The following is a 12,770-nucleotide window of genomic DNA, read 5'->3' as shown; positions in this document are numbered from 1 at the left end:
TCTCCTATCTCTATGGCCGATCATTCTCGTCTCTTTCACGAGCGTCTCCTCTGCTTCCTACCCACTAACTGTGAGTGTCCCTCAAGGCTCAGTTCCGGGTCCCCTTCTATTCTCCATCTTCACCCACTCCCGTGGAAAACTCATTCACTCCCGTGACTTTGACTACCATCTCAGGGCGGTTGACTCTACATTCCCAGCCCCGATCTCTCTCCTACTCTGCAGCCTCCTATTTCCTCCTGCCTTCAGGACCTCTCTACTTGGACGTCCCGCCGACACCTCTAACTAAACATGTCCAAAACAGAGCTCCCTCATGTTTCCACCCAGACCCTGTCCTCCTCGTGGCTTTCCCATCACTGTAGAAAACACTACCATCCTTCCTGTTTCACAAGATTTAACCTCAGTGTTATCCCTGACTCATCTCTCTCGATCAATCCACGTATTCCGTCTGTCATTAAAATCCTTCGATTCTACCTTCACAACATGGCTTAAAAACTTCCCTTCCCCTCCAACCAAACTGCTCCAAGTTGATTCATTCATTCATTCAGTCGTATTTATTGAGCGCTTACTGTGTGCAGAGCACTGTACTAAGCGCTTGGGAAGTACAAGTTGGCAACACATAGAGACGGTCCCTACCCAACAGTGGGCTCACAGTCTAGAAAGTTGATCCAAGCACTTATCCTATCCTGCCTCAACTACCACAACAGCCTCCCTGCCGACCTCCCTGCCTCCCGTCTCTCCTGACTCTGATCCAAACTTCACTCTGCTCCCTGAATCATTTCTCTGCAAAACCATTCAGTCCATGTTTCCCCACTCAAGAACTTCTAGTGGTTGCTCATCTAGCTGCATCAAACGGAAGCTCCTTACCATTGGCTTTATGGCTCAGTGGAAAGGGCCCGGGCTTTGAAGTCAGAGGTCACGGGTTCAAATTCCGGCTCTACCAATTGTCAGCTGTGTGACTTTGGGCAAGTCACTTCACTTCTCTGGGCCTAGTTACCTCATCTGGAAAATGGGGATTGAGATTGTGAGCCCCCCGTGGGACAACCTGATCACCTTGTAACGTCCCCAGTGCTTAGAATGGTGCTTCGCACATAGTAAGCACTTAATATATGCCATCATTATTATTATTATTATTAAAGCAGTCAATCATTTTGCCCCCTCCTAACTGACCTCGCTGATTTCCTACTACAAGTCGGCAGGTTCGCTTTGCTCCTCCAACACCAACCTACTCACTGTGGTTCGATCTTCTCGCTGCTGATCCCTTTCCCATGGCCCACTTTTGGCCGGGAACTCCCTCAATCAATCAGTGATATCCACTGAGTGCTTACTGTATGCAGGGTGTGGAACTAAGCGCTTGTAAGAGTATGATAAAACAGAGTTGGTAGGCAAGTTCCATGCCCACAATGAGCTTACAATCCCTCCCACCTCCTTCATATCCAACAGACCATCGCTCTTCAGAGCCTTATTAAAATCCCATCTCCTCCAAGAGCCCCTCCCCGGCTGAGCCCTCATTTCCCCTATTCCCTCTCCCTCCTGTATCGCCCTTGCACTTGGATTTGGAGCCGTAATTTATTTTAATGTCTGTCTCTTCATCTAGACAGTATGGTCGTTGTGGGCAGGGAATGTGACTAACCAACTCTGCGACACTGTACTCTTCCCAGCATTTCGGTACAGTGCTCTGCTCACAGTAAATGCTCTTTAAATATGATCGATCGATTGATGCATTGGTAAGATAATGAATTTCTATAATGTTACTAGAACCAAGAAGGAAAGGATATCTTAGCATACCATAAATGTTTTGCATTTAATATACACTTACATTTTATTATTGATTAAAAAATGAATTTAATGGGGTTTTTGCTTCTTTGGACTCCTTCTGGAACCAATGAAAATGGAATTAGGCTTATGGCTGAATTTTCTCAGAAGCACTCGAGAAGAGCAGAGGTGTCAAATGAATATAAAACCTATAGAAAATGAGTAAAATATGCCACTCCTACAGGTGTGCAGTATGATCACTTCAGGTTGAATGGACTACAGTAAAAATCAAATCTCCAGCAACAGCTTGGTAACCGAAATGTATAGTAGAAATGAAGGGCAAGGAAGGGGAAAAATTCTAGAGATTATTTAGGAGGGCAGAAAAAGATGAATAATTCCAACTTCACTCTTCAAAAGGTGGGCTTGTGCCCCCTTGATTTTTAACTTTCATGCTTCCAGAATAGTAGGTGTCACTTAATTAATGATGGCATTTGTTAAGCACTTACTATGTGCAGAGCACTGTTCTAAGCGCTGGGGAGGGGGTTACAAGGTGATCAAGTTGTCCCACGTGGGGCTCACAGTCTTCATCCCCATTTTACAGATGAGGTAAGTGAGGCTCAGAGAAGTTAAGTGACTTGCCCAAGGTCACAGAGCAGACATGTGGTGGAGTCAGAATTCGAACCCATGACCTCTGACTCCAAAGCCCGTGCTCTTTCCACTGAGCCACGCTGCTCCTCCACTTAAAATTGTAGTTAACAAGAGTCAAGGCTCCTTCAGCATCATTCCCCAAGCGGGTTCGAGTAAAGCACCTCTAGAAGCCCCAGTACGGTATTCAGGGGTTGTGTTTAAATTCAGGACGGTTTGCTAGTCAGATGAGGAGAACTCCCGCTCTGAAACTGTCGGAGGAAGAGGACTGCTCACTTTAGCATCCCAGCATATCCCGGGCAGCGCAAACCAGGCCTGCAAAGATTCCAGGAAGGGTTATGGAGCATGCGCCCCTGGGAAGTGTGGGCCGTCTGAATGAGAATAACAGACATCAGAGAAAGAGGGGGGTCCCTTAATTGGCAGCAGGATCTGAAGCTGTTTCCTAATTACATTAGCAGAGAGTTGATGCAAATGTCCCAGGGGGCCTGCATTTTCACTGGGGGTTCTCCTCCACCAGGCATCCATCTAGGATGGCCCCAAATGGAGGATAATTTAAGTCCCCGTTAGTACAGACTTCTGGTTGGTAAGGTGCCAGATCACACAGTTTTATTGTATTAATAAATCAGACCTCTAAATGTAATCCCTAAGGTGGAAGCACAAACAAACTATACCTTTAAACCTTCACGGTTAACTACATTTGGTGAAGATGTCTTCGGCAGAGAGGCTGATTAATCTATTCCTGCAGAGGACTGTGCCCTCCGTACCTCTGAAACAAAGCATGCTAGACTCCACCCTGCAGATTAATGCTTCCCCTCGGAGTGCGATTGCAACCGCTTTTTTTTTTCCGTCTGGTTGTAAAAGAATTTGTATCTGTCATGGGGCGGGTGCCCACTATGGAAACATTTTTAATAACATTTTGCAAGGCAATATAAAAGGGTTTAACAGAGTTTACAGGCAAATATTAAACAGCCAGGCAGACTCCACTGCGGGGCTGTCTCTGCATATATCGCATCTGGCTGCTTAGCTACCGGCCAAGTTTTAGGCATCAGATAAGATGTCTCACAGATAAGGGCAGCTCTGGCTAGATTTTATTTTAATCAGATGGAATGGAGCATACTTAACATAATCAATGGTCAACCCTAATTCCCAGATGACTTTTCTGTATTGGCTGCCCTTCTCTTCCCACTCTATCCTTCAGAGTTCATCCAAGCCCAGAACTCCTGCACCCTTCCAAGGGAGGGAACAGGCTCACTGATAGGAGTGGAGCAAGATGAAAAATGGTTTTGGCGGGAATACGACCTTTCAAATAGAATACAGATGCACCAGAGAAAGTAAAATCAAAAGAAAAAAATTCTGAGACCCTTTCCCAACAAATGAGAAAATATGGCCTAATGGATAAAGTACAGGTCTGGGAGTTGGAAGGACCTGGGTTCTAATCCCAGCTCTGCCACTTGTCTGCTGTGTGATTTTAGGCGAGTCACTTCATTTCTCTGTGCCTCAGTTACTTCATCTGTAAAATGGGGATTAGGACTATGGACTTCATCCAACCGCATAAACTTGAGGCTACCCCAGTGCTTAGTTCAGTGCCTGTCATATAAAAATAATAATGATGGCATTTATTAAGCGCTTACTATGTGCAAAGCACTGTTCTAAGCGCTGAATAATAATGGCATTTGTTAAGCGCTTTCTATGTGCCAAGCACTGTTCTAAGCACTGGGGGAGATATAAGATTATCAGGTTGTCCCACGTGGGGCTCACAGTCTTCATTCCCATTTGACAGATGAGGGAACTGAGGCACAGAGAAGTTAAGTCACTTGCCCAAAGTGCTGAACAAATGCCCTAAAAATAAAAAACCAAAAAGACTCTCATTATATGCAAAGATGAATATAATCTGGGCCACATTTTATGCAACGATGCAAAATGGCCATGGTAAGAATGTGAAAACAATGTTCCTTTTATGAGCTTCTTAGGGGCAGGAAGTATGTCTGTCATCCTGTACTCTCCCCCAGCGCTTAGTACTGTGCTTTGCCCATAGTAAGTGCTCAATAAATACGACTGAATGAATATTGTTTTATATTCCGTTGAAGACAAGGAGAAGAATGTGTCTGAATGACCTAATCTAATTCAAAATGTAGTGGGAAAGGCAGTTTATCCATTAATACGTCTTTTACTACCCTCTAGTGGTAATTCTGAAATTCATTCATTCATTCAATCGTATTTATTGAGCGCTTACTGTGTGAAGAGCACTGTACAAAGCGCTTGGGAAGAGCAACATTGCCACATTGCCTCAAAATCAAAAGCTAGCAAAATCTAGCAAACAAAAACTCCTCACTGTTGGCTTCAAAGCTCTCCATCACCTCACCTCTCTTCTCTCCTTCTCCAGCCCAGCCCGCACCCTTCGCTCCTCTGCCGCTACCCTCCTCTGAAATACTGCCACAGTGCCCCCAAATCAAAAGCTAGCAAAATCTAGCAAACAAAAACTCCTCACTGTTGGCTTCAAAGCTCTCCATCACCTCACCTCCCTTCTCTCCTTCTCCAGCCCAGCCCGCACCCTCCGCTCCTCTGCCGCTAACCTCCTCACTGGGCCTCGTCCTCGCCTGTCCCGCCATCGACCTCCGGCCCTCATCCTTTCCCTGGCCTGGAATGCCCTCCCTCTGCCCATCCGCCAAGCTAGCTCTCTTCCTCCCTTCAAAGCCCTACTGAAGGCTCACCTCCCCCAAGAGGCCTTCCCAGACTGAGCCCCCCTTTTCCTCAGCTCCCCCTCCCCTGCGCATCACCTGGACTGGCTCCCTACGCTCTACCCACCTCTCCCCGCCCCACAGCTCTTATGCATTAGATGTATATATCTATAATTCTATTTATTTATACTGATGCCTGTTTACTTGTTTTGATGTGCATATATCTACAATTCTATTTATATTTAAACCTGCTTACTTGTTTTGATGTCTGTCTTCCCTCTTCTAGACCGTAACCCCGGTGTGGGCAGGGATTGTCTCTCTTTATTGCTGAATTATACTTTCCGAGCGCTTAGTACACTGCTCTGCACACAGTAAGCGCTCTGTAAATACAACTGAATGAATGAAAAGCACAAGGACGAAAGGACACTTCAGTCAATCAATGGTATATATTGAATACTTACTGAGTGTACAGCACTGAACTAAGCACTTGGGAGAGTACAATCCAAAGAGCTGGTAAATGTGTTCCCTACCCACGACGGGCTTACACTTCCCTTCTGCTCCACTGCACTTGGATTTGTACCCTTTATTCACCCATCCTCAGCCCCACAACACTAATGCATATAACCATAACTTACGTTAATGTATGTCTCCCCTTCTAGACTGCAAACTCCTGGCGGGCAGGGAACTTATCTACCAACTCTGTTCTACTGTACACTTACCAAGCTTTTGGTATAATGCTCTGCACACAGAAAGCATTCAATAAATATGACTGATCGATCGATAGAAGCAGGACAAATTCTTACTTTTCTGTCTTTGTTTCCTTGTCTTTTATAGTTGCCGGAAGGAAAACACAGATAAATTAACGTCAGTGTCCAGTAAGTAGTAAAGTTGATGGAGGGGTGCTATTCGGTAACGTTTCACTTTCCACGTGATCTGAAGAGCTGGTGAAGCTACAGTCTTTCTCTGGGCTCAGACTGCCGTCTTTCTACATAAGGGTAAGGATTTAACGTCCACCCGTACGACAAATGTAGGCAAGTTCTGTCGAATTATGAGCCAGCTGCAAGAAAGCAGGGCCTCTGCTTAAATGGACCCAAATATGGAAAGTTTGGGGTTTTGCTACAGCTCCATGTATACCATCTACCTTGCCCGTTATTAACATCAAGGTCAGTATTGAGAGTGCTATGAGAAACTCTGGTATGAAACCTACTTTATAGAGCCAGAATATCTTGTTTCCTACCAAACTCCCTGTCAGAGAAGGAGTAGATGGATTTTTTGGCTTGAATCTGTGTTGAGCAAACCTAATATTCCACGCCACGTTGATGTGGGTAGGGATTGTGCCCTGCAGATGAACCAAATGCTTTTAAAGCTGTAGACCATTAGTTGGAGAACTCACAAGACAGCACTCTCCCCTGATGGACTTTGAGGCTTTCCTGAGCCTGACTTCACCCCATCACCCTTCCATTACCCTGAAAAGCCACAATCCAGGTGCTCCGACCAAGGCCAGTGATAGACGGGGGAGAGCTGGAGTTGTCAACCTGGTGGGCTGTTGGACCAAACAGGAGACCCTTATAAGCTCGCAACCTCATGAAAAGAATATCCCTTGTTGGTCCCAGGCAGGCACAATGCTTTTCAGTCCTCCTACGCACAGATGAGACATGAAATAATAGCATCAAACTAGCTGGCTAAGAAGCACGACATCATCAGAGCGGTTAAGAAAATTGCTGATTTATCTAAAAACATTTTAACTTGCCATTAAGCTTGCCTCAAGCCGGCTCTGTCCACGGATCATCAATCGATGATGTTTATGGATTGCTTACTGTGTGCAGACCACTGTGCTAAGCACTAGGAAGAGTACAACAGCGTAAGAAGACATGATTCCTGCCCTCTAGGATTTTATAATCTAGTTGGGGAGACAGGCATGAAAATAAATTACAGGAGGGGAGGCAACTGAGTATAAGGAGCACCGTGGCTTAGTGGAAAGAGCCCAGGTTTGGGAGTCAGAGGTCATGGGTTCTAATCCCAGCTCTGCCACTTGTCTGCTGTGTGACCTTGGAGAAGTCACTTAACTTCTCTGTCCCTCAGTTCCCTAATCTGTAAAATGGGGATTAAGACTGTGAGCCCCATGTGGAACAACCTGGTTACCTTGTATCTACCCCAGTGCTTAGAACAGTGCTTGGCACATCATAGTAAGCGCTTAACGAATACCATCATTATTATTATTACTACAGAAGTGGTGTGGGGGTGGTGGGGTGGAGTACCTGAATACTCAAGGAGTACACACTTCCGTGCCTATGTGGGAGGAGGAAAAATAGGAAGGGAGGAAAAATAGGGTGGGGAGAAAAGAGATTAGTCAGGAAAGCCTTTCTGGAGGAGATGGGATTTTAGGAGCGCTTTACAGATTGGGAGAGTGGTGGTCTGTCGGATGCGAAGGGGAAGGGAGTTCCAAGTAGGAAGACGGGGTCCACAGTGACAGAGACAAGAACGAGGCAGACAGTAGGTTGGTATTGAATACCATGAAAACGTCCAGATACATCTGGTTGGGGCTAAGGGGAATTCTCTTCATCTCTGTCACTCAAACGACTTTGAACCATCGGTGTCCAAACTCACACTGGCCTTCGCAGTGGACAGAGAGTAATGCAGGTTTTTTTGCTATGGGAAAATCTTTGGGGACTAATGGGCCCGGCAGGTTTAGCCTAACTAAACAACAACAACAACAAAAAAATCACGTACCCATGTGAAAATCGTAGTAAGGCTTCTGTAATTGGTTTTCTCATTGTCAGCTATCTTGGGACACACTGTAGGATGCTAATTAAAGGGATCTAGATCCCTCTTCAAACATGTAAACTCCTTTTAAAATGTTCAGAGTTCCATGTGCTAATTAACCAGGTGTGTGTGTTTGGGGGGGAAGTGGGGGAAAGGGCAGGGGGGCTGTGTAACGCATCCTATTCAGGGGGGAAGCGATTGGAAAGGGTTTTATTAAGACTCCTAATTGCACTATTGGAGAGTTTAATAAGGGACCGTCTCTATATGTTGCCAACTTGTACTTCCCAAGCGCTTAGTACAGTGCTCTGCACACAGTAAGCGCTCAATAAATACGATTGAATGAATGAATGAATACAAATCTAGGGCCCATCATTAACAATAGAAACCAAAGTGTGTGTGTCAAGCCAACAAATCATCAAAAGGAAATCACTATGCATCAGTTTCACTGCCTGTCAGGGTGAGATTCTAAACACCTACAGCATTATGATGGAGCTTTGTAGAAGGCTGGTGGTGGGAAGGAGAGTCAGGGGGAGGTAGCCAAATTTAGGTGTATTTTATATGCTAATCCCTGCAAGGAAGTCCTCCTAGGGAAAGACCTCGTGTCTGGAATAGGGCTTCAAAAATTCTGCATTTACAGAAGAAAGGCTGGGTTTTAGATCAATTCAATCAATCAATCAATCAATCGTATTTATTGAGCGCTTACTGTGTGCAGAGCACTGTACTAAGCGCTTGGGAAGTACAAGTTGGCAACATCTAGAGACAGTCCCTACCCAACAGCAGGCTCACAGTATAAAAGGGGGAGACAGAGAACAAAACCAAACATACTAACAAAATAAAATAAGTAGAATAGATATGTACAAGTAAAATAAATAAATAAATAGAGTAATAAATATGTACAAGATCCTCCTTGGAATCTGGCCACCATAGTCCTCGGTAATTCAAGACTGAAATCATCGCTCGCCGATCTCCCCATGACCTCACCCTCCCTCACTCTGGTGAGAGTGGAGAGACAATAACAGAAAGGTTCCCAGGGGCTTCTAAGAGAAAAATGGGATGTCTTCTTAATGCAAAAACCATTACACTACAAAGTTGTTTCATTCTAGATCTACATGGAATTCAACAATTAGCACGGTGCTCTGCGCACAGTAAGCACTCAATAAATATGACTGAAAGAATGAACAGTGACACGCTAGGCACTCCTACAAGAAAGTGACTTATTTTAGCACTGCTAAGAGAACCAAATCACAACTGCATTTTTCTATAGTATTTGTTAAGGGCTTGCTATGTGCCAGGGACTGTGTACTCAGCACTGGAGGCGATACAAGCTAATCAAGTTGGACACAGCCACACAGGGCTCACGGTCTTAATTCCCATTTTACAGAGGAGGTAACTGAGGCACAGAGAAGTGAAGTGACGACCAAGGTCACACAGCAGACAAGTGGTGGAGCCGGGATTAGGACCCACATCCTCTGACTCCCAAGCCCGGGCTCTTCCACTAAGTTAGGCTGCTTCTACTCTAAGTCGTATACTGTTTCAAATGTTTCCGAACCATCTTCTCCAAACCCCTTTTTTTCACTGAATGCCGTGGCCCGGTGGGAACTTGGTGGCAAGAAAGAGAGCCCGCTGGCAAGTGGCACTGCACAAACCACGAGCTCTACATTCAATCCTTCCACCCAGATTCCTCAGTCCTGTGGTCTAAAGATCAAGATCCATCTGTCCCTCCCCATCCTGACGGGAGACTCCATTTTCCCCTCTGTGACAACTGGTGCCCCGGCATAATTTCTAGATAATCAATCAAGGAGCACTTACTTTGTGCAGAGCACTGTATTAAGAGCTTGGGACAGTACAGTACAACAGAGCTGGTAGACCCATTCCCTGCCCACGATGAGTTTATAATCTAGAGGGGCAATACGGTGGGAAGGGAATGTATCTATTATATTGTTATATTGTACCCTCCCAAGTGCTTAATACAGTGCTCCGAATACAGTAAGCGCTCCATAAATAAAATTGACTGATTGAATGGCTGGTTAGCAGGAATGCAGCCACCATGTAATCAGGGGGTGGGAAGTGTGGGGTGTGTGTTTTGGGGGGAAAAGGAGTAATCTAAGAACCACCGGCCCAGCCCATTCCACAATGTCCGCGGATGCAATGCCCTCTGCGATCCCCGTGGCTCTTTTTCTAACCTTGTCTTTCTGACTCCCCCAAATCACCACATAACATAAGGGTAATACTGAGAGGCTGAATGCACTTCACGGTTTTCTCTATCTAAAGGGCTTCAACACTTGTTTAATTGGAAGCTGCGTCTCTAATGCACGTGATGTTCCTATGCCTAGAAAGTATTGCTGCGTGAAGGGAAGTGAGGAGACTGGAAAAAATGAATCATTGTCCTGTGATTTCCCAGATCTATGCCCAATTTCCTTGGGTTTCAATCATACTATTAGATTTCACTTTGGGCCGAATAAATTGTCAGTTATCACAGGGAAACTTCCCGAGGGAATAGACCTGCAACTCTAGTTTCTCCTAATAGCCTGGCCCTTGTCTAGGAGTAAACAGAAATTGATTGTGTTGATAGCTGCTATTAAAAACATATAGTACCAATGGGAACCATAACAGAATTGTATAAACATGGCATCAATTCATTTGAACGGTAATTAATCTGGGATGTCTTCTTCAAGGTTCGGCGCCTGCTCTTTTCAACTGTCTAAAACCACAATCTGTTGAAATAACTCTTCTACAAAAAAAGGCCCGTATTCCCCACGGTTTGTGACACTAGCATTCCATCATTTTCCTAAGGCAAGATCCTGACTTTGGCATCTAGGCTGCCTATTCTACTAGGCCTACATGGATTCCTGCTATTCTGCAGGATCCTGCTCAACACATAACAATAATATTAATAATTACTATGGAATTTGGTAAGCAGATATTAAGTGCACCTGTATTCCGTGCTGAGACACAAGATAATTCAATCAGAAGGGGAGAGAATCTGGAAGTTGTTTTAAGATTGGAAATTCATAAGGACCGAAGTAAAAATCCCATTCAGTCAAAAATGCAATATGAAGATAAACAAAAACATGTTAATACCGCTCCCTGACAAACAGATCCTTTCATCAAGAATACCAACAACTGGCTTTCAACTCTTAAAAAACCAGGAAAGTTATCCATTTTCTTGCTTATCTTTCTGCAAATCATCTTTGCAGAACTCTCTTCAGGTTTATCAATAGGGAGCCACACTGGGCAAAGGGGGCTAAGACCAGAGGGCTGCTGGGCTCCATTTACCCAGGTTTGCCCAATGTCTACCCATTCCCGCAGTGGGTCATTATTTTCTTGCTTTTCGGAACATCCTCAAACGTTCTGCCATTTAAAAGGGAAAGCGGTTGCATGTCTCTCACTTCAGGGACATCATTTTACCCTATGCTATTTGGCTCCAGGCCTGCAGTTAGACTCTATTTTCATAAGAAGCTGCTAAATTCTCCAATTTCTCTTCGTTTCAGTTTATCGAACACGTGGCCTGGACGTGATTTTAACGTCTGTCAGACTTACCCGTGGAGAAGATCAACACAGTGTTGTTCCACAGCCCATGCCTTTCTAAGGCGTCAGTGACATTTCCCACTGCTTCATCCATTATGGACACCATTCCTGCAAAATGACGCCTCTTTTTGTCTTGGATGAAGCTGTAGGGTTTCACGTATTCTTCTGGGACCTGAAGGGGCTCGTGAACAGACTGGAAGGCGAGGTAAAGAAAAAGAGGCTGGAAAAAAAAGTCACAGAAACTGGTTAAGAAAGCACCCATGCATTAAATGTAGGCCTGGATGAATCATCTTATTAGTACTGTGATTGCTTTTCCTTTTTTCCCTGCTCTTCCCATTTTGCTCAAGGAGACTCCTATAAAAGGAGGATTGGTCACCCACTTTCTTGGGAAAGGTTTGACTTTTCTGCTCACATATTTTACAGGGGAGAATGGAGAACACAAGAAACCATTTGCTCTTAGCCTTCGATTGAGGATTAAATGTGTCACCAATTAATTCCTCAAAATCAAAACTCCTCAAAATTAATTCCTCAAAATTCCTGCTTCTCGGGGAGAAGCAGCGTGGCTCAGTGGAAAGAGCCCGGGCTTTGGAGTCAGAGGTCATGGGTTCAAATCCCGGCTCCGCCAATTGTCAGCTGTGTGACTTTGGGCAAGTCACTTAACTTCTCTGTGCCTTAGTTACCTCATCTGTAAAATGGGAATGAAGACTGTGAGCCCCTTGTGGGACAACCTGATCACCTTGTTACCTCCCCAGTGCTTAGAACAGTGCTTTGCACATAGTAAGTGCTTAACAAATGCCATCATTATTATTATTATTAAAATCGGGAAATGGAGTGGATGATACCATTTGTTTCCTCTCTCTCCTCCTCCTTCCTGTTCTGAATGCTGGATTTATCCTCTCCTGCTTAGACTATGAGCCCTATGTGGGACAGAGAATGCCCTACCTGATTACCTTGTATCTACCCCAACCCTTGGTACAATGCTTGGCACACAGTAAGTGCTTAACAAAGCAGTGTGGCTCAGTGGAAAGAGCCCGGGCTTTGGAGTCAGAGGTCAGGGGTTCAAATCCCGGCTCCGCCAACTGTCAGCTGTGTGACTTTGGGCAAGTCACTTAACTTCTCTGTGCCTCAGTTACCTCATCTGTAAAGTGGGGATTAAAACTGTGAGCCCCCACATGTGGGACAACCTGATCACCTTGTAACCTCCCCAGCGCTTAGAACAGTGCTTTGCACATGGCAAGCGCTTAACAAATACCATCATTATCATTAACAAATGCCACCATTATCATTATCATTATTATTATGGTATTTAAACCAGTCTTTCCTTCACCTTTAGATATTTTTCTCCCTCCTTCCAAACCACTCCTGTCCCATATTCCACCTCTGTGTTTTGTCTTTCTATTAGAC

At 44.9% G+C, this 12,770-nt stretch overlaps 1 protein-coding gene across 1 annotated transcript in view; it reads right to left on the bottom strand.

The window, feature by feature from the left end:
- ARSB (arylsulfatase B) overlaps positions 1 to 12,770 on the bottom strand; it is a 143,954-nt gene that overhangs the window by 112,312 nt on the left and 18,872 nt on the right. The window contains exon 4 of the mRNA XM_038765558.1: positions 11,379 to 11,586. Coding sequence (XP_038621486.1) covers positions 11,379 to 11,586 — 208 coding nt within the window. The remainder of the gene's footprint in view (positions 1 to 11,378; positions 11,587 to 12,770) is intronic.

Source organism: Tachyglossus aculeatus, chromosome 23, assembly GCF_015852505.1.
Source record: "Tachyglossus aculeatus isolate mTacAcu1 chromosome 23, mTacAcu1.pri, whole genome shotgun sequence".
NCBI classification, from domain to species: domain Eukaryota; kingdom Metazoa; phylum Chordata; class Mammalia; order Monotremata; family Tachyglossidae; genus Tachyglossus; species Tachyglossus aculeatus.
The sequence above is the reverse complement of the archived record's forward strand: the minus strand, read 5'-3'. Positions and strand labels throughout refer to the sequence as shown.